This window comes from Columba livia, chromosome 5 (genome assembly GCF_036013475.1).
Source record: "Columba livia isolate bColLiv1 breed racing homer chromosome 5, bColLiv1.pat.W.v2, whole genome shotgun sequence".
NCBI classification, from domain to species: domain Eukaryota; kingdom Metazoa; phylum Chordata; class Aves; order Columbiformes; family Columbidae; genus Columba; species Columba livia.
The window spans coordinates 47,658,745-47,675,207 of NC_088606.1; the positions used below are offsets into that span (position 1 = coordinate 47,658,745).

At 41.2% G+C, this 16,463-nt stretch overlaps 2 protein-coding genes across 7 annotated transcripts in view; one reads left to right on the top strand and one right to left on the bottom strand.

Annotated features, from left to right (window-relative positions):
- The window catches only part of IFTAP (intraflagellar transport associated protein), a 58,999-nt gene that overhangs the window by 36,097 nt on the left and 6,439 nt on the right, over positions 1-16,463 (bottom strand). For 5 of the 6 annotated variants that reach the window (XR_010473038.1, XM_065064860.1, XM_065064859.1 and 2 more), the window contains exon 2: positions 11,289-11,441. Coding sequence is in view for 5 of the 6 variants with exons in the window: in XM_065064860.1 (XP_064920932.1) it covers positions 11,289-11,391 (103 nt within the window). In the remaining variant the exon portion in view is untranslated. Of the gene's footprint in view, positions 1-11,288; positions 11,472-16,463 lie in introns of all 6 variants that reach the window. The other variant, XM_065064857.1, reaches the window with a different exon arrangement.
- RAG2 (recombination activating 2) overlaps positions 1-16,463 on the top strand; it is a 40,638-nt gene that overhangs the window by 12,122 nt on the left and 12,053 nt on the right. The window lies entirely within an intron of this gene.

A 16,463-nucleotide genomic window follows, 5' to 3' on the forward strand; every position in this document is an offset into this window, starting at 1 on the left:
TGAGCAAGGATGTGTTCAGGTGGGTTCTGAATGTCTCCAGATGTCAAGGTTTGATTGCAGGGTGACAATAGAACTGTAGCAGATGTATTGTTAACCCACTCTCCCCCACTTCATCCCCTTCCTCTTCTCCCTTCCCAATAAGGACAGGCGACTGGGAGGGAAAGAAGGACAGAGAGAAGAGAGTTGGAAAAATTAAAAACTAATGCTACTAATAAAAATAGAGAATACAAAATATAAAAAACCAATCTTGAAAGTCCCAGCAACTGCTCCCGCAGATGTAGGGCCGGCACCCGAAGTCCTGGACTCGACCCTGCAGCCAACTGGAGCTGGATTCAGTCTGTCACTAGGCCTCAGTTCACAGGGACGATTTACAAGGTCCTCTCCTAATGTCGGCCATAAGGAAAAGGGGCGAGATCCTCGTGATATTCCACTTTTATATGAAGTATCACGTGAATGGGATGAAATACTTAGTTCGTCAGTTTCATTTCTGAACTGCTGGGGGAGACTGTGTCAAATGCCTTACTGAAGTCAAGGTAGACCACATCCACTGCTCTGCCATCATCCATCCATCTTGTTATGTCCTCATAAAAGTCAATGAGGTTGGTCAAGCACGACTTCCCTTTGGTGAAGCCATGTTGACTACCATAATGACCCTGTTATCCCTGATCTGGCTTGAGAGGGCACCAAGGACAAGTCGTTCCATCAGTTTCCCAGGGATGGAGGTGAGGCTGACCGGTCTATAGTTACCTGGGTCCTCCTTCTTGCCCTTTTTGAAGACTGGAGTGACATTTGCTTTCCTCCAGTCCTCAGGCACCTCTCCCGCTTCCCAAGACTTGGCAAAGATGATGGGGAGTGGTCCAGCAATGACCTCAGCCAGCTCCCTCAGCACCCATGGGGCATCCCATCCAGACCCATAGTTTATGGATATCCAGATTGCTTAACTGCTCCCTAACCCAGTCCCCATCAACTGAGCGAACTCCTCCATTGTCCTGCCTTCCTCTGGGGCCTCAGCGGTATGGGGCTCCTGAGGACAGCCTCCATCAGAGTAGACAGAGACAAAGAAGGCATTCAGTAACTCTGCCTTCTCTGTATCTTCTGTCACCAGGGCACCCACCTCATTCATCAGTGGGCCTACATTGCCTCTGCTGTTAGTTTTATCTGCCACGTATTTGAAGAAGCTCTTCCTGTTGTCCTTGACCCCTCTCGCCAGGTTTAATTCTAAGGAGGCCTTAGCTTTCCTAGTTGCTTCCCTACACCCTCTGACAACAGCCTTATATTCTCCCCAAGTGGCCAGCCCCTCCTTCCATGATCTATAAACTCTCCTCTTCCACTTGAGCTTACCCAGCAGTTCCCTGTTTAACCACACAGGTCTTCTGGCTCTCTTCCTTGATTTCCTACATGTCAGGATGCTCTGATCTTGTGCCCGGTAGAAACAGTCCATGAACACTAACCAACTATCTTGGGCCCCTTTACCTTCAAGCAGCCTTGCCCATGGGATTTTCCCTAGCAATTGCATGAAAAGGCCAAAGTTTGCCCTGCTGAAGTCCAGGGTTGCAATTCTGCTTGCTATCCTGTTCCTGCCACATGAGATCATAAACTCCACCATCTCATGGTTGCTGCTACCAAGGCAGTCCTCAACCTTTACCACTTCAACCAGAGCCTCCTTGTTAGTGAGGATGAAGTCCAGCAGTGTACCTCTTCTAGTCGGCTCCTCCACCCTTTGCATCAGAAAGTTATCGTCAAAGCACTGGAGGAACCTCCTAGACTATGGCTGGGTGGCTGAGTAGTCCTTCCAGTTTTGAGCTTCTCATTATAAGAAAGACCTTGAGGTACTAGAGCAGTCTTAAAATTACATTCAGCCCTTTGAAGGCAACAGTGAGGCTGACGTGGCCCCTGGTGAAAATGAGTTTAACACCCCTGTACCAGAGGGCGTTCAGAGGAGGGCGACAAAGCTGGTGAGGGTTCTGGAGCACAAGTCTTATGAGGAGCGGCTGAGGGAACTGTTTAGCCTGGAGAAAAGGAGGCTGAGGGGAGACCTTATCACTGTCTACAGCTGCCTGAAAGGAGGTTGTAGCATGGAGGGTGTTGGTCTCTTCTTACTTGGACAGCAATTTTTGGATACTTCCCTTGCTGTAGGATGTTTAAAAAATACAGGAAAGGACTTTTGTTTTGTACATGCTCCTCAGGGGAAAGACAAACGACTGTCACTCCCAATATATTTCATGCACTCTCACACACCTGCTTTAGCTTAATGTACAGCAATACTTCTTCAAAACTAACTCAGCTCTTTAATTTCAAAAGTTTAACTGTTATTTTACTGTATCAGTATCTCTCCCTCTTTCCTTAATGGAACATATATGTTCTGGTTTTGTGCGGTGTTTATCTGTATCATTTATCTGTATCAATATGTCTGTTTCTCTGTTGTGTTTTAGATAGTGCCAGTGTTAGAAAAGGGGCAATATTTCCTGTTTATACCACACTCACCCCAGCTGATCATTTAAAAATATGTATTATTCTTCCACAGTTCAACAGTGCTGCTTGCTGTATACCTTTTCCATTTGAATATTATAATGCAATCAGTTAAATAACAAAGCAAATGTCCACCTGACCATTTCAGCAGCCTGCCGTGAGCAAAATCCTGCTTCTCCCAACAGATGATGATAAAAAATAATCTTTACAAAATTCAGAAAACCATGACAGAAACCTTAGAGCAGATCCTCAGCTGACATTAACTAGCAGAATCCTATAAAGGGAGCTACACATCTTAATGTCTACCAGGGATCAAGTGGTATCTATCACTACCAAGCAATGCCAACATACTAGATTAGATTTCTGGTTCTAACAATAAAGAGTTTTAGTGGGGGGGGGAGAAGGTTTCACAAAGTCACAGGCTGTACAAATGATAGTATTTTGCAATCATAACTTGACAGTGTATCAGGATCTAAAAGCTGGAAGACTTTTTCCAGAAGTTTATAAAGGTTGGCCTGCTTCCACTAGCTTCAGAAAAACTACACTATCTTTTGCAGAATGTAAATAGTGTTACATTTCAGAAATTGTGTTTAAGAGAAGGAAGAGCTGTAAATTAGACAGCAACTAAGAGGAGAATACTAGCTCAGTGTACAGGAACTCCACACTTCTTTCTGAGTCTTTCCTACACTTTGAACCTTGGTGAAAAGAAACAGAATGTGAGTTGATCACCTAAATTAGCACTGCGTTGGTTACACCTTTTTTTACAGTTCAAGCAACCACAAATGTGCCTAAATTCATCCTCAGAGCAAAGAAACCACATTAAATACATATGTTGGGAGCACTGTAAAAGAGCAGGTGATATACTAATAAATCAGGACAAAACTGATTTTTAAAACCTTCTGTGTACTTGCATTGTAGAAGAATTCAGCACTAGCAGGTAAGTAGATAAACACTATAAGAAACAAGTGAATTCTATATAATTAAAAGCATCTAGTATCTCCGTATAAATTACTCCTTTCTCAACAAGTAATATCATAAAAAGATTACAGCAGGTGGGAACAAATTAATAAAATGCTGGAGAGCCCAAGAGCTTCAAAATAGCTCGACTTCGGATATTATAATTAAGGCACTAAGTCAACTTCAAAAAGGCCTGATTTTCTTTTTAAAGGCAAATAACTTAATTGAAATCAGGCATTTCTATGTGATTTTATACTGGACACAGAAAAGCACACAATTCTATAGAGAGTTCAGCATTAAACTGGCAGTGAGGTCACTTGACTGCTGTTTCTGGTTGTCCTGATGAGCCACTATATGGCTCTGATCTCCGACATTCTTTGCTTTGTGTCATTTCCACATCTGAAAAAGGGCTAAAAGTGTTTCTTCACCTCACTGCAATGACATGAAACTTAGCCAACAGCTGCATTTAGCACACTTCAATGCCTTTCAAGGCAAGGTGATGAGGTTAACAAGAGTTCATTTTGTGTTACTGCTTCTTCTAGTACTACAGAATTCAACCATAGCCAACATGCCACTTAATAGGATGGAATCTGTATCAAACTATCAACAGCAAAATTACTAAATATTTCCCTTTTCTACATTTTAGAAAATCTGAGTTACGCAACAGAATGAAAATACCTTTTTTTTCATCTGAAACAACCTTTAGAATTTTTTTACTAATAAAAGCATCACAGAAAAGAACAAAGAATTGCTATTAGGGAAGTGCTATTGTTCCAGAGCTGTCAAAGTTTCTGGGAGTCCAAGTGCCTCTGTCCTTACTTGGTGCTGCCAGTGAGCTACTGTGAAAACAAACACTAGTCATTTCCCCTCTTTATGCCTAATTTTTTTCTGTCTGTACAGTGAAGTACTTTGCATAGCAAATATGATTGAGATCTAAGTACAACACATATCCATAAAACAGATCAGCTATTATTAAAAAATAATCTATTACGTTTGCATCCCTATGTGGTTTTTTCCTACATTTAGGGACTCTGTATGATATTTGATTTTACACTACATGAAATTAAGGTTATATAGAGATAGCTACCGAATTTATGATCAATAGAAAATTGCAAAATTTTTCTCTCAACCAGTTCTTTTCAATGATCCAGCACAACACATCAATAAAAAGCTCTGAATTGACACTGTTTCGCTATTTCATGCCCTGTTTAAGTTCCCTGTGGATGACAGATTAATTTAATTAGTTTTATTGAACTGCCTAGTTGCTTTTATTGGCAAAACCACTCATATGAAGAAGGCTGGAAATTTCTCTTGGGGTTAGAATTGTCCTACTGGCCCATTTTAAAAACGGAAGTGAATTTACTGTCATTTCTTATAATTTTTTGCTATGCTTTCTGCTGTTAAGCCTCACATTTGTAAAGTGCATCCACTGACACTTACATAGGAAGTTTAAAGTTGTTGTTCTTCCTAAGTGTGGTTAACAAAAAAAGGAAGGAGACAGCTACCATCAAATGGACTCTGAACTAAATACATCACTCAGCTTTCACTGGGGAATTAAATTAATTTGATTGCAACAAAGAATAAGGCTCTTGCACGCCACCTGGAAGTAGAGAAGGGGTCTGCCACTTTCCAACTTCCGCCACTTGACAGCTTGCTCGGCTCAGAAGCATCAAAATGACTGCACTGAGGCTACAAAATATATATCCAAGGTTCAGTATGCTTAGAGATGGGTCTGATCAAAGCCCTCAGACTTCAACGCACTGCCAAGCAAAATTAAGAGTAGGAATGGACTGAATTTAATTCTAGTGGTCAAATACCCAGGACCATGGAAAAACTATTAATCTAAACTTGGGTTTGGATAAGAAATTTATTCATGGCAGCACTTTCATATGCAGCTGGCTGATCATGGATAACATATTTTTACAAGTGGAAGAGAAGTAATTTGAAATGTAGATGAAAAATGTGAAGCTTGGACCATTTTTTTCTCCTATATTTTTTTAGAAGGTCAAAGGAGATACTTTATGCTCCAGTGAATTTCCAAATCTTCTGCTAAGTTTAGAAAAACGAGCAGATGTTGCTTCTAATTTTGGACATCATCATTCTCTCCACCAGATTTCAAACACTCTTCCTTAGATTTGAAAGAGCCTCTTGCCTTGTGTGGTACTTTTTTTAAAAAGTGGGGATTTGGTCGATTTCCATGAGATTTTGTCCACACTGGTTCTAGGAAGTGTTTAGTTCTGAAGAGAACATACATTGACAACATCTACAGAAATCTGTGTCATCAGTTCCTTTGTAAATCAAAATTTTATGAGGCTTCTTCAACTGCATAATCAAGAAAACACACTTAAGGGATTTTTTTGGACTTAAAAAACATAGTGGAGTTGTACAACCTTAAAGCAAATGCCAGTTAGCTGTTTTATTATCAGATTGTTTCTATACTCAGTGCTAAAATGAACTAACAAAACTAAATATGTAACTTGGCATAAGCATAAGGGGGTTCAGTGGTTCTAAGAGCAGCACAAATTAATGTATTAAAGTAAATGAATAATAAAATTATTCCTCTTACCAACATCTTTGCTCTGGATTTGCACAAGAGGTGGTAATTTCTTTTCCAGATGCTGAAAACTTCTGCAAAGCCTTACAGCAAGCATGAAAGATTGCATCTTTCTGGACCTGTGCTCTAATTACTAAATCATATTCCCATGGGTTCACCAGCCCTTTCATCTATTTATTAATTTATGATAAAAAACATACTTTGGATGCTGTATGTAAGAAAACTAAGAGACTTACTGGGATCTTAAGCTAGCCCTCAAGTGCCCATCCATTACAGAATCAAAGAAAAGGGTTACAAATTTTTCCAGTCACAGAGGGAGTGCTCCTATAGTTTTTAAAATATTATGCATTTGAGATATATAGTCCATGTTCTGTTGGAGTATGTAAGTTTAAAATGCTGAGCTCAGAGTTTTAAAATGACATTTACGTATGTTTATCTGTGTTCCATTAGATCTAGTAGAAGAGTAGTAAAAGGTTTACTATAGGATTTACTTGTCAATTAGTCTATGAATCCTCATTCTGTCACAGTACCAAGCACACTTCGAAAAAACAGAATCATTGTTGCTTCAGGAATACTAAAAGCAGGAAGATTAAATTCCTATTTCAAAGATATAATTTATGGTCCAACTAAGTTATAAAGTATCTGTGTGCTACTTAAGTCATACACATAGCATGTCAGAATCATAGAATTGTTTTGTTTGGGAAAGACCTTTAAGATCATTGAGTCCAACCACTAACCTAGCACTGTCGAGTCTACTTCTAAACTGCATATCACATGAATTACACAGAGTTTAGAAGGACCTTATTTTTACTCCAAATCTTGTTCTACTTGAGCTAAGACAAAGTCTTTTCAGATAACACAAGTAAGAATAAGATCTCTATTCTTACTCTATAGAGTAGCCAAAGGTAATATCTCACAATCAGATATAAGACAACATTCTAAAAATGTTATTTTCTTGATTAGGATATTAGCAAACCTTAAAAAGCCAATGAAAGTCAGGAATGCAAAAATTCACTAATACTGTTTGCCATATTTACAGGAATGGAACTATTCTGTCAGCAGAAGACCCTAATATGCTCACAGAGGTTTACTCCATGCTACATTTATAACCTCAAAGGGTTCTTTTTAGATAGGTCAGAACAGTCAAAGATGCTTAGGTTTTTGTACTCGAGGTACATTCTTTTCAATTTCACTGTGTGTAAATTTAACTAATGAAGAAAAATTAAACATTCATTAGGAAATCAGATTCTTTTGAGATGCTTTCAAGAATAATGTAGAAACTCCAGGAGAAAATAGCTTACCAATCTCAACTAGAGAGCTATAACAAATTCATGCACCAGTGAAAATCACCTTATATGAATATGGTACCCTGTGAAATAAGTACAATCCAACTATTAACAGTTTTACGTGTGTCTTCTGCTTCCAATGTTATGACAGTCAAAAATAAATCTATCAGATAGTGAACTTTTTCAAGGAATTCTTTTTAAAGTGCTCCTATATATTTACCCACACAACTGAATGAGCTTGGTTATTCGTGTATACCAATAGCTATCTCCATATCTAACTAAGCAAATTCTGACATGAAGGCTCATAGAACAAAGATTTAATGTGTGGATCGACACGATTATCAGGCCAAATTCAGAAAGGTAATCTAAAAACGGTCAGAATATCAGCAGCGAGTAAGGAGCACAGCAGCTACAGAGCAACGGCAGGAGAACATGGTGAACCGACATGCACAGCAGCGGCTATAGTAATTGCCAAGGCTGGGCATGGACTGAGGACACAAGAAGGCGATCCCAAGAGAATCACCATGAAAGCAGCTGATCTCACAAGAGGGGCTGACGTGGCAGGGGCATTGCCAGGAACAACTGGGGGAAATTTAAATGCCCTCCGAGGGAGTGCAGGTGACCAGGAAGACAGTGAACAGGTCCAGCTAACAGGAGTGAAGCAGTTAGTGCAGCAGTGTGCACAGGCAGTTTACACAGACAAGGGCAGGGAAGCTCAGCAAGCTCAAGTGATTTACTTAACTTGGTTGTTGCTGGAGCACAAGTCTTAAGAGGAGTGGTTGAGGGAACTGGGGCTGTTCAGTCTGGAGAAAAGGAGGCTGAGGGGAGACCTTATCACTGTCTACAAATACCTGAAAGGAGGTTGCAGCATGGAGGGGGTTGGTCTCTTCTCCCAGGTAGCAAGTGATAGGACAAGAGGAACTGGCCTCAGGTTGCACCAGGGAAGGTTTAGATTGGATATTAGGAAAAAATTCTTCACTGAGAGGATGGTGAAGCAGTGGAATGCCTTGCCCGGGGAAGTGGCAGAGTCACCATCCCTGAAGGTGTTTAAAAGGCATTTAGACAAGGTTCTTAGGGACAGAGTTTAGTGCTAGAGTTGGGTTATGGTTGGACTCGATGATCCTGAGGGTCTCTTCTAACCAAAATTATTCAATTCGATTTTATTCTAGATTTTACTTGACCCCACAGTAAATATATAAACTCATACATAAATGTGAAAAGTTCTGCAGCTGTGGCGATGAGGAACGATGCATACAGACACACAGACACAGAGTTCTTGTTAGCAGCGAGAGCAGAGCCAGGCTGAGTTGACTTTTATTAACAGTTCTCAATTTATAGGTTTACAGATATGGACCTGGACTAAGAGGTTAGACAGGATGTTTTTTTAAAAAATGTTATCCCAAACACACCACACTCGATACTGTTTTCAGTCATGTTCCCATGCATATCTCGTGGGCGGCGTTCTGACCCACTCATTCACATGCCCAGGCCCAACATTCACACATCATACATACGGGGGTGGTTTTCCGACCCTAGATACCATTCTCACTGGCCTGGGCTATCACTCCTTACACTCATAAAAAACATACTTCTGTATAACCTGTCCCAAGGCCCTTTAGCTGGAGCTGCACATCCTGCCATTCCCACATGCAGCCTATTAGCAGACAGTCTTTATTAAGCTATCAAATGACTATTTTCCAAATGCAAAATTAATAAACTAATAATTTGATATTTTATAAAGTATCTTGCACTGTTCTGATGCTAAAATGCCTTGTGCTTTGAGTGGAATTTTTGCAGGTCATTAGTTCATAATGCAAACCCACATCTTTGGGTATTTTTAAAGGAAAATGAAGGTAGGAGGAAAACAAGCTGAGCTGTTTTGTTTACACTAGCATAGGGAACTGCATCTCTAAGCATTTCTAAGCATAAAAAGCTCTGCTTTTTATACAGTTTTAGTGGCAGATGCCATAATGACAATGAAAGTGACTGAAATACACACTGAGGCTTTTTGCAAGTAGCATCATGACATGCAGTATGCTTCTAAGATAGGAGCTATCCCTAGTGTATCAATCATACATAAAGACCAAGAACGTAATTTTCAATCCTCCTATCTCATCCTTCAGCGTCTCCTTTCTCTTCCATTTTTTGTTGGGAGGAGACGGAAGGTTGTCACAAGATTACTTCTATAGCAGCTTCGACTCCCCACTGGTTTTCTCTGCTCAGTGCCTGTAACCGACACTTAGTTCTGCCTCAAGCACAAGGACAGGACAGACTTCTGAATGCCAACGAATGGAGCATGCCACATGCTGTAATTGAAAAATACAGTTCTTTTGCAATAAGATGATGTGGCAGAATGCAAACCCCCCTCTCTCCCCCTCCCTCCTTCAGTATGGAAGGAGTAGGCACATCTCCCTCTCTCTGCTACTTGAGGCTAACAGCTGCTTTTGTTTGGCCCCAGAGCACCCTGGCCAGGGCCATTAGGAGAAGGGAGTGCCAAGGCACCAATGAGCCACTGGGCACCTACGGCCAGTGTGGGGGAGGTTTGGAGGCTTCAGGGGCACCCACAGCCAGGGTGGGGGTGCAGAGAAGCTCCTAGAATGCCTACAGTCAGATCTGATCAGCCAGTATAAAAACGGGATTCTCGTCGAGACTCCGCCCATTGTCGCGGGTCTCTCGGAGCACGAGCAAGATGCTGCCGCCGAGAGCAACCCTCCCCGGGATGGAGACTCCCCGCTTGCCTTGCCACCATGGGTGTGAGTAAAACTTCTCGCAGGATTGCGAGTATATTTATACTTTCCGTGCACATTTGCACATGTAACTTTCCGTGCTCAATACGAGCACGTGTATAAATTATTTCCTCGCACAATCGCGAGTGTATTTTCCTCCCGTGCTTCCACATAAGCATGTGTAATATTCCGTGCACATTTGCACGTGTAAGTAAATTAACCCTCACAGGACTGCGAGTGTATTATAAATTTACCCTCGCAGCATCGAGAGTGTACACTTCCCATACTCAGTACGAGTACGCGTATCTCTTTAAAAATAATCCCACGCCGTGTTTAGGCATGTGTGTATTCGTCTCGGACCCAGGGCCGGCTCCGGCATTGTTTTGAGTGAAGCCACGTGCATGCACACTGTGGACCGCCTGTTGTATTAGTTGCTGCCCCTTAATAATTTTCCTCAACTGATATCCGAACCTTTATTTAAGTCACTTTGGAGTGTTAAAACCCTGTTTCTCACCGGTTTAATAAAAGTTGTTTTGGACCCTGTTGTCCCTTAAGCTAACCTCGGGGTACCTCCGTGACAGATGAGGACATCATTTTTAGTGCAAAGCTGTGGTGAAGAGAATTGTGAGTAATATGCAGCTCACAGTTATTTTTATAATACCTTACTTAACGTGGCCAAAAGCAATGAACGTGAGCTACAGAATTTGGATCCAGATCTGAACTGCCTGTAATTCACCAATGGTCAGATCAAGGTTAAGCCCCACCTATATTTATCTGCAGAGTATGAGACTGTTTCAGTGTAATTGTCCTAACCTGATGTCCTGATGTGCCTTCGTCCTTGTTATCTGTTAGCTTGGCACACACAACAGCATAACACAGAGAGCCAGTATTAGTAAATCTGTGGAAGTATCCAAATTGCACACCTATAATTTTAGGCCATCTCATACTATTAAGCACTTTTCTCAGCCTCTTCTTCTTTTATGGGAACTTCTCTAGCAAAATAATGTAGAACATACTTAGGAAAAGCCCATCGTTCCAAATAGCGCACACTCCCCACATCCCTAAGGCAAGCAAAACATGGTTAAACACCTGACCTACCTTAGCAGTCTGTGAACCAAGCTAAGGAAAGTCATCCTCAGGGATCCTACTGCTTATAGGAGAAACAAAAATATCAAAAGGATTTGCCTAAGGTCACAAAGCAAGTAAGTAACAGAACAACACTAAAATACTACTGCTCTTCTTTTTACCTTCCCTTCTGGCTGCAATTTCTAATGGGAGATTTGGGGAATTACATACCTTTCAAAAGATAAGTGAATGTATTTAGAAACTCTTCATATGACTGCTCATGGCTATCACTAAATTGATCAAGGATGCTGTTGTTTGACAGTTGTTCTCCCATGATCCACAACTTGACAGTCGAACAGGTATATCTGCCTTAGTAGGCTGCTTCTGCAATAGAAAGAAGAGAGTCTTACGTACCTGTAGGCAGAAAACAAATTAACCAACGAGTCCCTAATTCACACAGATGAGCACCAGAATGTAAATTTTTTCTTCTCTTCTTGTGAAGTTCTGATATTGTCAGTGGGACTCCACACAACATTTCCCCCAAAATTCAAGTGAACATAGTCATTTTAAGTGCAAAGGGAAAGACTGTAATCACCTCTGCCTGAAATGTATGTACTCAGGTAATACGGCCCAGCGTCTCTCAGTGGTGTTCATCCCCCTTTAGTCTTAGGACCCCTGTCGTTTTTGCAGAAACAGTAACACCACTTGTGTGCTTGATTTAAGAACTGGGACACCTGTACATTCAAAACTTGGACTGAATCCATCATTCTGCAGGTGCGCTGTTCACTGTGTCATCAAAGCCACTAAACCCAGATTTTGGAGAGCATGTTAAATCATTATGAGATGTGTGTTTACGCTGAGACAATACACAGGATGGAGACGGTATGATGGAGCTGGGCAGCCATGTAGAAGGTGAGCGCCACCCCTGAGAAGAGAACAAATGTGGAGAGCTGAGAGAACCCCACCAAAGCTTTTCTGGACCTGAAAGCTCCACTCTTCAGTCACATAGCAACAGTCTTCCAGCCCATCTTCATCACTTCACCAGACACTAGGGGAAGTAATGGCCCTGAAGCAGCTCTCGGTGAAGTATGCTTAAGTTAATCCTGACCCTCACTTATAAAAGCTGTGTAAATACATTTTAACAGCTGTGTGATGCCAAATAATTAATAGTATTACTGATTTTTTGTACACATAGGACCAGACTACTAGAAGCAGAAAAGCACAGATGAGGACGTAGACACATGTAATGGCCACGTTGTCCCACACGGTGGCAACTTCACTAAAAAATAACCAGCTTACATACATAAACATGATAAAGATACAAGAATATACGATACATTAAGTGCCTGATTTTCACGTGTTCCCATGTTTCTTCTCTTGATTTACCACAGCATGAAAAAGCACCTTTTTGGAATGAAAACTTAATTCTTCGGCAAAACTTCCAATCACCTACACTAAAGAAAGGCTACAAATCTAATTTTTAAGTTAAATAAGATTGAACAAAAATTGTTTAGAGCCCAGCAAGAAAACAGTGCATGATTTCTAATGCCAAGGTATAAATTTGTTGGATTGTCAGCTTGTAAAGAAGACTAATGTTCCAAAGATGTGTATACACGCAAGCCCACATGACCTAAAGTTGCAGTTTTCTAATGTTTTACAAAAAAAAACGAACCAGTATTAATCTCTCTGTGGACAGACCAAGCAGAATATAATTCACCAGACTCCCACAGTGGTTTATGCAAGTTACAGTAGTTTCAGAGGCACGCAATGCCTTCTACTCCTCATTATTTTTCTGTCATTACAGTCGTTGAGGTAAACTTCATTATATGAAAGTCTGGAGTGATTTGTAAGGCTAGTGCAAAGGAAAATAATGAATATAATTAATCAAGAAAATGGCAATAACCATTTTGGTTTTCTTTGGCATCTGGCATCTAGGATCTCAAAGTCCTTTATAAAAACTAATGAAATAAACTTCACAATAGTCCCATGAGGAAGAGCAAGCTAATATTATACCAAATAACAGATCAAAAAACTGAGTCAGCAAGAGCTTAAATGACATAAACAAATCAGAGGAGGGCTGGCAATAAAGCTTAGATTTTTTTTACTCTAAAATGCTCTAGAAAGCTAGAAAATTGATAAGCAATTTGGGTAAACTATTTTATCTTTACCCAAGCTGAATGGCAGCTTTCTCACTGAATGCCAAGTTCTACAGCCACCAGGCCATCTGTCTAAGATTAAGCATCCAGACCAGGTGTTAGCAAAATGGTATAGCTCAATTCTCACTCTGCTCTGCAGCCTCTGCTCCCTACAGAACCTGGGAAACTTCAGATTTTAATATCCTCTACCTGTTAAGCTGTAAACAAGCAACAGACTTCGGATAAACACCAGCTTTTGACTCATCACAGTTAGCTAGGGAATGCAGTGGTGAATTCAACTTAACAAAGTTTTAGCCAAACTCTGAGCGTAAAATCCTGAACATCACCCTCATGAAAAAGCAAGCACTGGATGCTATTAGAATATAATCTAACATTTAATACCTGAAATCTCCCGATGTATGGAGAGTAGGAAGTTATCCTTAAAGGTTTTAAACATGTATGTCACTGAGCCTATAAATTTTCATCTAGCATGCACTTCAATATGTATGCATTGGGAGAAGCATCACCAAAACAGTATCACTCTAAAAAAAAACCAGAGAAAATTCCCTGGATATTCCAAGCATGGGAAAAGACTACTTTTTCAAGACTTTTTTAACCAGGAAGTAGGCCAAATTTTTACCCAAGTCAAAGCAATAAATCCAGAGTAGCTCTCCTATAGTAAATATAGTTGTTACAGGCATCACTATATGAGACCCCCGCCAACTATTCTGATCTTGTGAGACCCCACCTGCAGTACTGCATCCAGCTCTGGGGCCCCCAACATAAAAAGGGCACAGGCCTGTTGGAGTGAGTCCAGAGGAGGCCACCAAGATGATCAGAGGGCTGGAGTACCCCTCCTATGAAGGCAGGCTGAGAGAGTCTGGGCTGTTCAGCCTGAAGAGAAGACTCTGCAGAGACCTTATAGCAGCTTTGCAGCACCTAAAGGTGGGGTACAAGAAAGCTGGAGAGGGACTTTTTACATGGGCATGTAGTGATAGGACAAGGGGTAATGTCTTTAAACTGAAAGAAGCTAGATTTCTATTAGAGATAAGGAAGAAACCCTTCATTATGAGGGTGCTGAGACACTGGAACAGGCTGCCCAGAGAAGCTGTGGATGTCCCACCCCTGGAAGTGTTCAAGGCCAGGCTGGCTGGGCATTTGAGCAACCTGATCTAGTGGAAGGTGCCCCAGCTGGTGGAGGGGGGGGTCCCTTCCAACTCAAACTATTGTATGATTCTATGACTCTATGAAAAAAAGAAAAAAATGTACAACAATGGATTGGAATCATCCACAATTTATGAACTGGATACAATCATACCTCTAGAATGAAAGGGCTGCATTGTTCTGCCAGAGAGTAACTACTACTGAAATAAAAACCTTATCTTCTTTTTCCCAAAAGTCATCAAACTAACTTGGAGGTTTCAAAGAAAGTACGGCAAGGATATTTGGCCCCTTCCCCATGCTGGCCCTGGATAGTTAGAGTCAAATACCACTATGTGATGCATTCAAGCAGCAACTATACTTTCTTACTTTTGCATTTCACTCCTGCTCATTCATCCAAATTGTGCAAAATCAATTTTATTTCTTAAAATGTAGTCTTCTTCCCAGCAGTTTAAGCCAAACCAGAAATCTCTGTACTGAATCACAAAGGCAGGGCAAGTGAGTATTAGCATGATTTCGATTATGCAGTTATTAGTTGTATTAAAGAGAAAATGTGGTGGAATATAGGCTTCCTGTTTTATGGTGCATTTTTAAATGCTTTATTGTGTTTCTTTTAAATATAACACAGGCAAAGAAAGAAAAATCAAGATTCTGAATTTTAAATGGAAGCAACAATAAGCTAATCCTTTCTACAAATTCACTAAAACCTCACATAATTTTATTTTTCTGTAAAAAAAAAAATACTTCCCTAGTGTTTCTGGAATAAGCTAAAGTCAGGTGTCCACACTATGAATTTGCTCTCCTAAAAGTCATTCTCAATAAAAACAGGGATATTCAGAGGTTCATGGAAAACGTCACTAGATACAGCTGATGTCAAGATTTTATAACTACTGTCTGCACAAATCAGATTGAACACAAATACATTATTTTTACATATCATAATCTGTTACTGCTGGACAGTGCTTTATCTTTGTTTGCTATAGAGCTAGCACAGTAACCACACATGTCACACCACACCATAGGTCTCAGGGTGTTGTCCAGTCTCCTCTTGAACACTGTCACGCTTGGGGCCATGACGACCTCCCTGGGGAGCCTTTTCCAGTGCTCCACCGCCCTCTGGGTGAAGAGCCTTTTCCTAATGTCCAACCTAAACCTCTCCTGGCACATATTCCTGACATTCCCTTGGGTCCTATCACTGGTCACCACAGAGAAGAGAACAACGCCTGCCCCTCCTCCTCCCCTTGTGAGGAAGCTGTAGACAGCAATGAGGTCTCCCTTCAGTCTCCTCTTCTCCAGGCTGAACAAACCAAGTGACTTTAGCCACTCCTCATACAGCTTCCCCTTTAAACCCTTCAACAAATTTGTGGCCCTCTTCTGGGCACTCCAGTAGCTTTATATCCTTTTCATAGTGTGGTGTCCAAAACTGCACACAGTACTCCCTGTGAGGTCGTACCAGAGCAGAATAGGGCGAGACAATCACCTCTCTCATCAGTGTTCAAGGTGCAGAGGCATGCAAATCTGGAACTCAAGCCTGTCCTTAATAAATGTTTGTGGCTAGCTATGGACTGTCCACTATCCCAGGATGGCACTTCAAAAGTGGGCCAAGTAAAAGAAGTGAGTCTGGGAGTTTCTGCCCCAAGAAAGACATAAAACATTTTCAGTGGGGCAGCACAGGAATGTTACCCACCTTCCAGAACACAGACAACTGTTTCCTTCTTGTCTAGACAGCTGCAAAACTACAGTTGCAAAAAAAAGCCCTCCCTGCTCTACTGTCCTGCTCTACTTTTCTCCCTCCTCCTCCCCACTACCCACCACCTGCAGGGAGGTAGAGCTCCTGGAGTAAACCTGATGGCAGCAAGCTCTGGCCCCAAGCAGGTGTGGGTCAACTGAACTATGGGAACAAACTAAAAGAACAAGTTCCAATTACAAAGGACAAAAACTTTCAGATGAGGTTTCTTGCAGCATCTCTCAATTCAATGTAATCTGCAACAGCTAATTCTGTTTAAATCAACTGGATGTTTGCCACTGCCTTCAACAGGAGGCCTTAAGGGCATCAGCAATTTGTGTGAATGGGAGCTGCATTTGGTTGCATAAGCGCATTACTGAGCCT